This window comes from Rattus norvegicus, chromosome 4 (assembly GCF_021556685.1).
Source record: "Rattus norvegicus strain SHRSP/BbbUtx chromosome 4, alternate assembly SHRSP_T2T, whole genome shotgun sequence".
Taxonomy (NCBI): Eukaryota; Metazoa; Chordata; class Mammalia; order Rodentia; family Muridae; genus Rattus; species Rattus norvegicus.
In genome coordinates, this window is record NC_141537.1 from 96,931,266 (window position 1) to 96,945,731 (window position 14,466).

General features: G+C 40.3%; 1 protein-coding gene across 8 annotated transcripts; it reads left to right on the plus strand.

The window, feature by feature from the left end:
• Positions 1 to 2,497: 2,497 nt before the first annotated feature.
• Mad2l1 (mitotic arrest deficient 2 like 1) lies at positions 2,498 to 13,580 on the plus strand. Of its 8 annotated transcripts, none has more exons than NR_200115.1 (7): positions 2,498 to 2,673; positions 3,018 to 3,164; positions 5,227 to 5,347; positions 6,404 to 6,507; positions 7,185 to 7,364; positions 7,806 to 7,935; positions 13,369 to 13,580. NR_200115.1 is itself a non-coding variant. In NM_001443544.1 (6 exons), exons 1-5 carry the CDS (start codon positions 2,601 to 2,603, stop codon positions 7,355 to 7,357), a joined length of 618 nt encoding a protein of 205 aa, NP_001430473.1. In that variant the 5' UTR covers positions 2,498 to 2,600; the 3' UTR covers positions 7,358 to 7,364; positions 13,369 to 13,580.
• The last annotated feature ends 886 nt before the right edge of the window (positions 13,581 to 14,466 follow it).

Consider the following 14,466-nt stretch of genomic DNA (forward strand, 5'->3'; position numbering starts at 1 on the left):
ACACCTGTGATTCTAGCATTCCACTGGTGCAGCAAGAAGATAAGAAATACTGGCCATCTTTGGCTACATAAAAAACTTGGGGCCAGCATGGGATACATAAAAGCCTACTTTAAGAACAATACAAAAAAGAAACCAAGTAACACAAAGGTTTGTGACAAAAAAGAATTAATTTAAAAAATATACTTCAAATCCATATAATAAGATCCCTAGTATTTTCTATAAAAAACTACTTTAAAAAAATTGGCAGATGAAAATTGCACAAAAATATGATACATTATCTCCAGTTCTCTGAGAGTTTAAATAAACAGCTTAGTTTCAAGAACCTCATTTACATATATTTCTAATATGTGTGATGCACATACATTAAATACTAAAGAGAATGTAAATTCCGCGGTATATTATGATTCAGTATTTCATTCTGGGGTTCACTGCCCACACACAAATGCCTAGAGAACTATTAACTTAGTCTTTTTCCTTGACGCTAGGTGGCCCTGAAGCCTTCATTTGCATTGTTTTTCAAAGGTTTTATTGTATGGTTAAACACTGCCCTCTTCTGGTAACTTGAATTACTTGTATTACCTACACAAAATTCTTTATGGCTTATTACTGAAATTTTTTGACAAGTTATGTGCACTATTAGTTAATAAGTAAGTGCTCTTAGCCCAAATCAAGCAAATTTTTTCTCAAAAATAACCACAACAATAAGAAAGCTCACTGGCATTTTTTTCAAATAAATGTGCTATAAAAGGAGACTAAGCTAGGCAGTCTAAGTTCTCTGATAAATCTGCCACTAACTAGAAACTGGATCTTGAACTGACTCTGTAAGCACTCTAGACCTATTATAATATTGTTTGATTGAGTCTTCAGCCTCAAACTTTCTGTACTTCTAGACTTAGGGGGAAAAACACTTGTTTTTAATACCCTAGTATGAAATAGAAGCCTAATTATTCATCACATACTCTTTATATTTATTGTTTTATTAATAAAATATTGGCTTGTATTGCTTGAACTCTCTTTAGAAAAAAGGCTCAATTTCTATTCTTCCCTGTTCAAACATTCTTTCCCTAAACAATGCATAGCAAGAGTTTACAAAATTGTGAGGCAAAGTAAATTCGAGAAACTGAGTTTTCAAGTATTTTATAGTATTGCTTTTGATAAAAGGGGAGGGAGGTAATGTTAAACCAAGTGGCCAAAAGTTAATAGGTAAGACCATCGAAGATTCCAGATTTTTTTATGTTACTGTGATAAATTAGATTAAGTCCAAACACACTTGGGAAGAAAGAGCTTGGTACCTCAGTTTTATCTATGCCACCATTTCATTCTTCCTCGTATGTCACAATTTCTTTCTCTGATGTATCCCTTATACAACCTCCCTGGCATCTATTTAATTCAGGCTCTAAACTTCTTAAACCTGCACATTACAGTATTTCTAATAGTCAACTGGTTTCAAAATGCAGTCTGAGTACCAGCATTAGAAGCATTTAGGATACTTGGAAGATGTGCTATCTCCTGGACCCAATACACTGTACAATATAAAAACTGTCACATGAATCTCATGTATAATCTTATATGCTCAGGTATAGGCCTTAAATACTCAAAAAGAAACATATGACTAAAAGACTTAAAAGCAGGCTAATTGCAAAGAAAGGAAATCAAGAAGCCCTATCATTTAAATCTGATGTGAACTTATAAAATGTATGTAGTAATAGAAAACTAAAGACATTTCTAAATGATTATTACAGTGTGTGTCTGTGTGTTTGTGTATGTGCATGCGCGCGCGCGCGCGCGCGCGCGCGCGTGTGTGTGTGTGTGTGTGTGTGTGTGCATGTGCCTTGCCTCTCTCCTCCAGACATGTTGCAGACTTGGTGACAAGCATCTTTACTCACTAAGCTTCTGTTCGACCTAGTTCCCCTCATCTTATTTCTCCAGAAAAGTTGCATTTACACACACACACACACACACACACACACACACACACACACACACACACAAAACAAACAAAAAAAAAAATTAGGCTCTCCCAGACTTGAAACTATGCTCAAAGCTGAGCCTGTGCTTCAGGGATGCTCAGACCACGGGTGTGGCAGGTAGGTAACCCCACTACCATCTCAGATCCTCTTCTAGGCCACCTTATCAGAGGTCCCGCCCACTAAGGACCCTCCTGGGTACCAGGAACTGGAACCATACGCCCGAACCACTCTACGCCTGCGCATTCGGTCTGCCAGAGAGGGTGGAGCCAGGGCCGGATACAAGTCGCTTTGGGCGGGACTTAGGGTCAGCTCATCTGCGGTGCAACTGGGCTTACGGCGGAAGTAGCGTTATGGAGCGAAATGTTGAAAAGAGACCCGGTTCCCTAATGTGGGAGGGGCTTAGAAAAAACCGGAAGCATGAGGCGGGCTCAGGAAGGGATTCCGAGTTAAAAGACAGGGTTGGGGCCGGAAACTGGCGACGTAGGTGGGGTTTAAGGCTCGTTGCGCCTGCGCACAGAGCGACCGGCGGGATTCGTAGTTACTTTTGAACCGGGTGGCGGGGAATAGCTAGAGGAGCCATTAGGGCGCCATCTACGGAGGGGTTGACAGTGTTCTCCGTTCGATCTAGTGATGGCACAGCAGCTCGCCCGGGACCAAGGCATCACCCTGCGTGGGAGCGCAGAAATCGTCGCCGAGTTTTTTTGTGAGTGCTGAGCGCGGACCCTGCAGCCAAAGATAAGCTGCCTGGGCCGGGCCTTAGGACGTGTGCTAGAGCGGAACCACCGGATCCTCCCGGGGGCGGGGAACGCAGGCCTGTGCCTCCTGGAATGAAACGGGGCTGGCCTGGGGCATCATCTCACTCGCTCTTTGAAAGCTGGTGGTCTGCGTTGACATCTGAACCACATACTCTGTGTTTACATTTAGCGACCCGGTGAAATTCGACATTGCTGGGTTAAAGGTTTTCCGTGTTGTTTTGTCCCTACTCTGATTTCTGGAAGAGTTTAAAACGTTAATACATGTTTATGGCTTTATTTCTTTCGCTTTCAGCATTTGGCATCAACAGCATTTTGTATCAGCGTGGCATTTATCCGTCGGAAACCTTTACTCGAGTGCAGAAATATGGACTCACCTTGCTTGTAACTACTGACCCCGAGCTCATAAAGTATCTCAATAATGTGGTAGAGCAGCTAAAAGGTAATCACGTTTTGAGTTTTACACCTTACAAGTTTGCATTTGTAAGTGTCCCAAGTAGCTTAAAGCAACAGGCCTTCTCAAATGTGATTCTGAATTGGGAGAAAGCAAGTGATGGAGGGAATTTCCACCTCTTCTGTTTTTTAAGTAGGCTGAATGTCTTGATGTTAGGCATCTTAGAAAAGCTGCTTTAGAAATGGGTTTTATAGGTTAACCAGGTGCAACAAATTGGAAATTTTACCCAATTAAAATGATCTCATCTTTCTGTGTTTTGCTCTGTATCTCCCAATGTAATCTTACAAAATACCAATTCTAAAAGCATTGCAACTACCCTTTTTTCCCCTTTGAGTTTTATGTGTATGGGTGGTTGGTTTGTTTTAATTGTTTTCATTATAGTATTTGTTGCCTTTTTGTTAACTTCAGCATTAAAATGGCCTTTTGGTGACCACCTGAACATGGTTAACTTAACAACTCTCTTTAAGGCCGTTTTGTTTTGTTTTGCTTTTGAGATAGGTCTCTATAGCTCTGGCTGTCCTTGAACTTGCGATGTAGACCAGATTGAACTCAGAAAGATCAGCCTGGGTCTACCCCCTCCGAGTTCTGGGACTAAAAGGCATTTGCCACCGTGCCCAGCTTAAGGCCATACTTTTAAACATTCCTTGCAATTCGTATCCATAATAGAGTATCCATCAACACTTGTGCAAGTTGGGTATGAATTCACAGGCAAAAGAGGTAGGGTTTTTAAGCATAAGATCTGCTTTGAATTCTGGTGTCTGGATCGATCCTCTTTTAATCCCCTTCAGTTCACTTACTACCAAGGATGATAGTTTAAAAACACAAGGCTAATTGGTCATGCTGCTTAAAACACAGTTGTGGCTTTCCTAATTCTTAAAAGTATAGTTTCATTAATTTAACACTTAAGATTTTGTGTAGCATCTTGATTTTTCATAATTCTGTAATTAATTGACTTTATTAAAAAGCATGTACTTTGCAATAGTCTGCATACATATACATACATACATAGATACATATGCACGCCCTTGCCATTTAAAGCCTGTATTTGCCTCTCCTTTGTACATTTAATGTAAAAACAAATCCTTCCCTCACCTACCAGAGTAGTGAGATTTTTCTTGTGCTCTTATACTATCGCTCTGTTCTGACCAGCCACCACAGATGTGACTGGCAGTGGTTAGATTAAAGCCTATGTCCTATGTTCTTTCTGTGAATCGCAGTGAAGTACAAGTTCACGGCTCCGTGATGCACTGGCTTCCACCTACTAGTAATGTGGAGAATTTAAAACTTGATTAAATTGTTAGTGAAGAATTTTCTTCCTTGTGTATGAAAGGAAGGCAAAATACCACTGTGAGGATTTTGTAGGCGGGAAAGTGGGTCTTGAGCAGAGCGTCTCTGCCATAGGTTAGAGAGTAAGAGCTGCCTTGTGTGAGTCTCTGCCATAGCTTAGAGAGTAAGAGCTGCCTTGTGGGAGTGTCTGCCATAGCTTAGAGAGTAAGAGCTGTCTTGTGTGTGTCTCTGCCATAGCTTAGAGTGTAAGAGCTGCCTTGTGTGAGTCCCTGCCATAGGTTAGAGAGTAAGAGCTGCCTTGTGGGGAGTCTCTGCCATAGGTTAGAGAGTAAGAGCTGCCTTGTGTGAGTCTCTGCCATAGCTTAGAGAGTAAGAGCTGCCTTGTGTGAGTCTCTGCCATAGGTTAGAGTGTAAGAGCTGCCTTGTGGGAGTCTCTGCCATAGCTTAGAGTGTAAGAGCTGCCTTGTGTGAGTCCCTGCCATAGGTTAGAGTGTAAGAGCTGCCTTGTGGGAGTCTCTGCCATAGCTTAGAGTGTAAGAGCTGCCTTGTGGGAGTCTCTGCCATAGCTTAGAGTGTAAGAGCTGCCTTGTGTGAGTCTCTGCCATAGCTTAGAGAGTAAGAGCTGCCTTGTGGGAGTCTCTGCCATAGGTTAGAGAGTAAGAGCTGCCTTGTGGGAGTGTCTGCCATAGCTTAGAGTGTAAGAGCTGCCTTGTGGGAGTCTCTGCCATAGCTTAGAGTGTAAGAGCTGCCTTGTGTGTTGCAGAGTGGTTGTACAAGTGCTCCGTTCAGAAACTGGTAGTGGTCATCTCGAATATTGAAAGTGGCGAGGTCCTTGAAAGATGGCAGTTTGATATTGAGTGTGACAAAACGGCCAAAGAAGAAGGGTAAGTATGAACTGAATTGTTCCTGCTTTAATTTGCTTTTGTAATTTCTGTTGCTGCATGAGTTCACATTGTATTGAACTGATATCTTCCAGTTACTGTCTAGGGTATGTTTTTAAAGATACTTTTGTTAGTTTTTGAGGGATTTCTGAGTTCCTCATAAACTGTCAGGGATTATGTGGATAAGATGCTTTTAAGCGTGCTGTCTTTGTGAGATTTGACCTTCATGTTGTGGTTATACCCAAACCTCTTACAATATAATATGAGGGCCATTTAATCCCTGGCTTATACAAGAGATGATCCTAGACTCATTCCTAATTTAGATGAAGCTCTACTGTACTTCATTTAATGCCGTGAAGTTTGTAAACTGAAGTTTGCATGAATTCTACATCAGAAATGCCTACTATGCTAGACATGCACTCTGTATGTTACTATAATGAAGTGCAGTTTGTTTCTGAAATCTCCCATCTGTAGACGTCGTTAGCCTATAAAATATTTTGTATGTAGTTTATTTTACTTGACCCAATCAGGATTTAGATATTTAGATGTTACTTTTTTAAAAATGCCAAAATTCAGGCTGAAAAATGGCTCATTGTTTGGGAGCACTGGCTACTTCTCTAGAGGACCCAGGTTCAATTTCCAGCATCTACATGACAGCTCACAGCTCTCTGTAACTCAGTTTCAGGCAGTCCACAGCTACAGGTATGCATGTGGTACACGTAAATGTGTATGCAGACAAAATGCCAAAATTCTATCAAGATTATGTGTTGGAATCCATTTTCCTTTATATTAAAGACTTACTGACAATATGCTTACTGAGAGTGGTTGAGAAACTTAGTATTCACCATGCACTGAATGACCTGATATCAAGATCAACCCTAAAGGATGATGACAGATGCAGATGTAGTAACCCAAGAATATCGTTAGCCATTGATCTTTAGTCTCCTAATGTAATACTTCTGTATTGTTGGAAGCATTTTGTTCAGATAAATAGTTATCAGTGTGTTTTAATTAACTTAATAAAACCTAGAATGAATAATTTCTTTGATTCTTTTATAGTGTTCGTAGAGAAAAGTCCCAGAAAGCCATACAGGATGAAATCCGTTCAGTGATCAGACAGATCACAGCCACTGTGACATTTCTACCACTGTTGGAGGTTTCTTGTAAGTATTATACAGTCTCTTGACTTAAATCTTCTGGAGAAAGTGTACTTTATCATTGCCTTGTAACATAAAATGGGATATGGGAGGCAGAATATAGCACAAATAAAAAGATGCGTATTCCAGAAAATGTGAAGACGAGGACTGAGGAGATGGCTCAGTGGTAAAGTACATACTGAGCAATTGTCAGGCCCTGCGTTAGGATTCCCACCACCAGGATCCTCCAAGTGGTTGTGATGGCTCACCTATAACCTCAGCCAGAAAGGCAGCAATAGGACCATCAGCAATCCAGCTACTGAAACTGTCCGTATTGGCAAGCTCTCCGCTTGCTTGAGAAGCCATGCTTGGTGAATAAAGTGCAAAAACAGCCATTATTTTGTGGACTCTACCTGTCTGTTCCACAAACACACTCAAGAAAATGAAGAAAAAATGAAAATGCCAAAAAATGAAAGTATACAACAATACTTTTGAAAATTTCTCACAATTTTATTACTATTATTTTCTACTAGGAAGTATAATGCTCTGTTCTACGCCCAGTTTCTATCGAGGAAAATAATCATTAGACCAGGCTAAGCTACCTTTTTTAGCAAGAGGTGGTTCATAGTGAGTCCCATTGAGAGAGACAGGAAGGACAGCTTTACTATTGAAAAGTTCTGTACTTTACTCTCATCCCGGCTTAGGTTCATTTGATCTGCTGATTTATACTGACAAAGATTTGGTGGTACCTGAAAAGTGGGAAGAATCGGGACCCCAGTTTATTACCAATTCTGAAGAAGTCCGTCTACGCTCATTCACTACCACAATCCACAAAGTGAACAGTATGGTGGCCTACAAAACACCTGTCAGTGACTGAAGAGACGGTGAGGAAAAGAATGGAATTGTCATTTCTCAAATGTGTTTTTCCAGAAACTAAGTCAAATGTAGTTGATACATTTTCTTGTCTTGTTCAATTTTCAGATGAAGAAAACCAAGATCTGATGTTGTTCAATGTGTCTTATTGCTCCATTTCTTGGGTTCCTCCTGGACTTGCCAGAGTCCAGTAGATTTTGTTAGCATTGTGGAGTGAATTCCTTTAATAATGGTCATTGTAGAGAGAAAAACTTATGTTAAAATGCTAAATTTCCCTAATGATTTAGCTTGACCAGGATATAAAGAAGCATCTAAATATAAATACAGCAGAAGGTATCAAAGCTTTTTTAGTTCTAAGAGTCAGTCATGAATGCTGCCTATCTGGATCCATGGAGAGAGGCAGAGAAGACAGCTTCACTATTGAAAGTTCTATACTTTCATTCCCAATTTAGGTTCATTTGATCTGCTGGTTTATACTGACAAAGTTTGGTTGTACTTGAAAAGTGGGAAGAGTCGGGACTCCAGTTTATTACCAATTCTGAAGAAGTCTGTCTACGCTCATTTACGACCACCATCCACAAAGTGAGTAGTATGGTGGCCTACAAAACCCATCAATGACTGAAGAAACGGTGCACAAATCATCCCTCACCACATAATACCTTCTGCTGTGTTTATATTTAGATGCTTCTTTATATCTTGGTTAAGATTCTTCTAAGCTAAATCATTAGGCGAAGTATTTAACTTTTTAACAGAAGTTTTTCCATCTACAATGACCATTTTTAAAGGAATTCATTCCACAATGAATCTGTTAGTTCCCCTTAATAATGGACAGCACTCTTGTTGACTCTATGGTAAGTCCAGAAGGAACCCAAGAAATACAACAATAAGACACATTTCTGTCTATATAGACCCTGTGTTAAAATAAATGGTAATTATTTGATTTTGGTGTATATATCTTGAACTCACAAAGCAGTTGATACTGTTTAATTTCTGTAATAAAGAACTCTTATTTTAATGTTTTATAAAAATCAAGCTTTAAATGACAGTAATACAAAAAATTAACCCTTTGTGTTTAAAATTTGTGTTACAATATCTTTGATATTTAATTTGGTGTTAATACAGTCAAATACTTCAATGGATTGAGTGCATGGATTGTGTTCCTTTTGATTATGTGATGGGGGGTGGTTTGTGCACTGTAAACTCGGGTGCTGATTGCTGTGCCCAGAGAACTGGTTGCAATCTGAATGTCAGCAGTTGCAGTCTTGATGCTGCCATTGTCGTGATAGTAGACGAGGCCAGCTCAGTTATAGCGCAAGAAGCTTGTAATAAAGATACCATGTCTCTGTATCATTTATTTGGGAACAAACGTGGTGTAGAAAAGCCTCCAAAATTACTTTTACGTTTGGCAGCACTTTATTAACCAGTCAGAAGTGATACACCATGACACTGCCGACTTCCAGACTGCAACCAGATCTGAGCACAGCAATCAGCATCTGAATACAGAGTCACAAAACCATCCCTAACAACTGTGTACTACCTTCTTCACAACAGTGCAGCTAATGTGAAAAGGCAAATGTCCTTTGAAATTCAGATAATATCGTGTTACCCTCATGTTTCTTATGATTTTGAGCACCAAGCAGTCCTTTGCTTCATTGCTATTCTTAATAGATATATTGGTTCTAATTTTCCAACACTTAATTTTTTTCCAGAAAAATGACAGCTTTGTTTATAATAATTTTGAGGTTCTATAATATCTGTAAATCACAGTCTTATAAGTTGATCATATACCTGAAAACATTTCATACCTCTTAGAGATTTTATACTATTTAAATACATATTTTAAAGTCAAGGAGTCAGGCTGAGTTTTTTTGGAAGTTGGAAATATTTGGCCTTTAATTCTGAGAATTGTCTTGGGAGAAAGGTATTTTATCTAACAGCCAAAAGATTTGCGACCAGCACCTAATTCATGGGAAGTCAAGATGCTGTTATGACCTGGTGGGTCTCTGGGTCAGACCTGAACTCTTACTCACCCATTTACTATAGAGGATACCTGTTTCTGTTTAGTCCACTGAGGCCTGAAATGTAGCCCAGAAGGTGAACCCACTTGTGGTGTTCAGGGTCCTCAACCCGAGAAATCCAATCTAACAGTGATTTCCACTGTTAGAAATCCATTCCAATAGAAAAACAGGGCATTGGGGGTGGGGGGGGTGTTACCATCCCAGTCAAAAATTCTGACCCAGAATTGTTCCTGACTAAAAGAACTGCAGGGACAAAAATGGAAAAGAGACTGAGGTAAGGAGGGAGGTGTAGTCACCAGCCCAAATTGGGATCCATGTCAAGGGTGAGGTTCCAAGGCCTGACACTATTACTGATACTATGGTGTGCTTACAGAGAAGAGCCTAGCATGGCTGCCCTTCAAGAGGCCCAACAAGCAGCTGACTGAGACAGAAGCAGATACTTAGACCCAACCAAGGGACAGAAGCCAGGGACCCCAAAGTTGAATTAGGAAAAGGCTGGAAGAAGTGGAGGAGGGGTACCCCATAGGAAGACCAGCAGTCTCAACTAACCTGGACCCCCAAGATCTCACAGAAACTAAGTCACCAACCAGGCAGCATACACTAGCTATTAATGAGGCCCCCAACACGTACAGCAGAGGACTGCCTTGTCTGGCCTCAGTGAGAGAAATTGCACCTAACCCTCAAGAGACTCAAGGCCCTCGGGGGTGGAGAGGCCTGGTGGGATTGCGTTGGATAAGGAACTGGGAGGGAGATAAGGACTGGACTGCAAAAAGATAATTTTTAAACAGAAAAGACTATGGCAGACCTGAGCTTACATAAGCTAGAAGATCTAAACTGTGCATTAGGCCCTTGTAATGCCTATTCCTGGTTGTCAAGGTGACTATTTCTGGAATGAACTATAATCCAGAATTGAAGGGCAGACCTGTGATCCAGATCTTGAAGCATAGTGGCCATGAAAAGCTTAGTCCCGGGCAAGATAGTGCAAGCTTTTAATCCCTGGAGACTGAGGTAAGGAGATCTCTTGAGTTCAAGTCATCCTGGGACCAGGCAAGTCCCAGATCCAGTATACACCTTTAATCTGGACCACACCTGCTGGAGGCCTACATGATTCACTCTTTGACTGCTTCCACTTGTCAGCACATCTGTCCTACTTCTATACACAAGACCAGCTTAAACAGCCAGACTTGTACAACTGAGCAACTACTAGGTTCTTGGACTTCCCATCCACAGCTGCCCATTGTTGGGTTAGTTGGACTTCAGACTAAGTCATTACAATAAATTCCCTTAATATAAAGTTCCATAATAATAAAAAATTCCATAAATTCTGTGACTCTAGAAACCCTGACCAATACCTTCTTCACTGTTTTTTGGTTTGTTTGGGGTTTTTTTTTGTTTTTGTTTTTGTTTTTTGTTTTTGTTTTTTTTTTTTTTTTTTTTTGTTTTTTTTAGTTTTTTCAAGCATTTTTCCAAAATGTTACCTTGTTCACTTAATACTCTCCTGGCCAAGACCTGAGATACTGATTCTGTTTTCCAGCTTTTGTCAGCAGAGGGCAGCCAAAACTTGTCAGGAGTTTAGTCAACCTCCACCTTTTTGTGCAGATCATAAAATTAAGTTACTGGAAAATTGAGGGCTCTGAAGTCCCAGAAGCAGCAGGGAAGTGTCCCAGAGTACAGTGAACTGGCACTGAGGCCAGACAGAGCATTGAGTAGAAACGATTAGAAGACCCCCAGCACCTGCAGTTTTCACAGCCAAGTCCCTCCTGTGGGAAGCCTAAGGTTTGGGATCCTTAAAGAAGCAGGAGTCCATCAATCAACGGAGCTGCTGTGAACGCAGGCCTGGAGTTGAGAACATGCTGCCATCAGTGGTCCAAAGGTTCACAACCGGGGGAGGGGGGGTGTGAACACCAAGAATAAGCAAACTTGCTTCAGGTGTAGATATTTTTCTATTATTCCAGAAGATAATACAGAACTAGACATTGGACTAGAGCTCGTTATATATAGCACAGGCTGAGGATTTGTAGTATCTCTCCCAATTCCCTTCCAAGGCTGGGATTGCAGGCATTAAACTACCACACATTAGTGCTTCCTGCTTTCTGACACAGTCCGTTTAAACTGATAACTGCTGTGCTGCTGTCTCCACCACCCTTCCCCACATACTTCATCCTGTAAAACTATTCCTAGGACTGTTAGTTCCTGATGCTCCTACCAGAATCAGGTAGCTGACTTCCTCTCTCAATGAAATCATTAGTCATCTCTTGTCTTTATTATCCTGATGTCCTCAGGGTTACCCATACAGTATATTTAAGAATTCCCTTTTGAATGAGCAATATTGTCCTATGTGGGTTTAAACCATACTTTATCTGTTTATCCATCTGTGCATGTTTGGGATGTTTTCATGTTTCAGCTAGTGTGAATATTGCAGTTGTGACTGGATATACATGTATTTAAGTCCATGCTTTTAATCATTTAGGGGATATACCCAAATACACTGCAGGAGTGTATAAAAGTTCTGTTTCTCAAATTTTTGAGGAGCCAACATACTGTTTTCTGCAATGGCTGTCGAGGACAGTCATGTCTCACAACATAGCCAATTTATAAGTAAATTCTAGTTTGTTTCTGTCTGTTCAATACATTACTGCCAGTTAAAGATTTTAAAGCCTCTTGCTGATATTGTACTGTCTTTGAAGCCCTTCCAGTTTTTAATTGTTGTAGCACATGTCCTAATGTAAATGTTTGTGGTGGTTATGTCTCCTTTCTGTACTGACCCTGTAAAATATATAATACCATTTGTGTTCTGTCTTTCTGATTGAAAGTCTTTTGCCTTGGGTTGATCCACCCATCTTTTCTCTCTTCTGGTTGTACTATACCTGAAATAAGTGTTTTCATTAAAAAGTCTGGCTGGTGTGGTATTTCCTAGAGCTTCCTACTTCTCCCAAAATGCCCTGCCTCCATAATGACATTGGAGAGAAGTTCAGCATTAGCTATTACATAAACTGTAATTAGTAAGGAGGGTGGCATCAGAGTACTTTCTTCTTAAAGGCACATACTTTTAATCCTAGCATTCTAGAAGCAAGAGGATCTCTGGGAATTTAAGGCCAGCCTGAGCTACATACAAGACCCTGTGTCTCAAAAATTAAAAAATAAATTAATTAAATTAAAAATGTAAGCCTCAGCCATAGTCTGGGCCATATGTAAGAATCTCCCAATGACCCCTTTTAAAAATGCAGGTTCCCTGGATCTGATAAATTAGCTAGATCTGTGGGGTGGGAGGTAGGGTCCCTGAAAATTCCTCCAAGGGACTTTTAATGGCTAGCAGGATGATTACTAGTGAATAGATTCTAGAAGTATGGAAGTCCCTAGCCTCTGTGAAAGACAGGTCATTAGGACAGTGGGCCTGCAGTAATTTGGAATTGAGAAAGGTACAGAGATGAGACTACTAGCATTTCTGACCTTAAAAAGATCCTTGAAGACTTGATGTGAGGGCAGTGTTACCCAATGAGCTTGTCCCTTTACAGGTTCTTATCCCTGTACAAAATGTACTCGAATTAATTGGAGGCCCAAAGTTCAAACCTAAAACTCTGTAAGTTACCAGAGAGCATAGTGGAAGCACTTTACAGTATTGGTGCTGACATTAGTTTTTGGACAGGACTCCAGGGCATAGGAAATAACAGCAGAGGCTCACAAATGGCATTGCATCCAACTAAAAGGCCCAGGAAAATAACCACCACAGTGAAAGAGTACCCTGCAGAATAGAAGAAAATATGTGTCTGCTTATTTGGGTAGAAATCCCAATGGTTAGCTTTAATGACAACTTGCCGAAAATTAAGAGTTACCTCAGTAGGACCTCAATTGAGCAATGAATTGATATGGGGTGACCCATTCCAAATGTGGGTGGCACCTTTCGGAGGCCACACAGATAAAAAGGGTTTGACAAAAGATTATTTATATTGTTGCTATAGCTGATATATTTTTGCCTATACCAAAACCCTTGTTTCAGGGTTTTGATGCTGGATTGGGCCTGCTGAAGCATCCAGCCCCGTGCACTGAGGTTTAACCTCTCCAGTGAGAGCCGTTGTGGGACTGCTCAAATTGCTGAACACCCAGTCTCCAGGACCAAACAGCTACCAGGTTCTTGACCTCCCAAGTGTGATTGAACTTCTACTCTTTCAAAGCAAGCTGATTCAATAAATTTTATGTTTTATGAATACACATTTTTTTTATTCTGTTGGTTCTTGTCCTCTACAGATCCTTAACTAGCATAGAACTTTAATATCCATAATGTATAAGGAACTTGCAAGTTTTAACAAGTATTATTGAAGTTTTTTAAGATGGACAAATGATCTATACAGAAATTTTTCAAGAAATTTAAGTTCCCAACAAATACACGAGGAAGGTCAAAATCCTCAGTCTTCAGAGAACTGCAAATTAAAACTTCAGTTACAGAATGATATTAGCCATAAAAATGAAACCATCGTTTTCAGTAAGGTGGGTAGAACCACATGATTTTGTCAAGTGAAATGAGGACAAAAAGGCGAGAACTACACTTTATTTTATGAGGCTAAAAATTGTTGACTTGAAAGTAATAAACAGCAGGTATTGGTGGGGGGTAATAGGGAAAGTTAGAGCAGAAGAGCTTATTTGATTCATGCAGTTTATGGCAATATAACACTGTCACAACATATATACAATCAATATAAGTGTCTCATGATATCCACCATATCTATCAGAAGCAAGCCCCTACCTGTCTTTTCAGCACCATTTCACTGGACCTTTTGTTGGTGTCCTGATCCAGTGAATTGCAATGTTATACATTGAAATTCTAGGCCTCCTGCATAAAACTAAAAACTAGACTTGGTTTAAAATAAGTGGTTTCTTTACTCCATTATGTACTCAGCTAAATTTGAACGGGAAACCATTCTTGTACTGCTGACAGTTGGCAATGAGTTTACTTTTTGAACACTTATTGTAAGCATGTGTACATGATTGCAAGTTCCCAAAGAGGCCCCAGGACTGCAGTTACAGGAGTCTGCAAGCTAGCAATTTAACACATGCTCTTAACCATCTCTCCTGCCTGGCAACAAGTTTTTTCTAGCAA

Excerpts from the sequence above, each read along its gene's own strand:
- Mad2l1 (NM_001443544.1), top strand. The coding sequence starts at position 2,601 with ATGGCACAGCAGCTCGCCCGGGACCAAGGCATCACCCTGCGTGGGAGC. Across the intron at positions 2,674-3,017 it reads AATCGTCGCCGAGTTTTTTT|CATTTGGCATCAACAGCATT; the intron begins GTGAGTGCTGAG and ends TTTCGCTTTCAG. Across the intron at positions 6,508-7,184 it reads ACCACTGTTGGAGGTTTCTT|GTTCATTTGATCTGCTGATT; the intron begins GTAAGTATTATA and ends ATCCCGGCTTAG.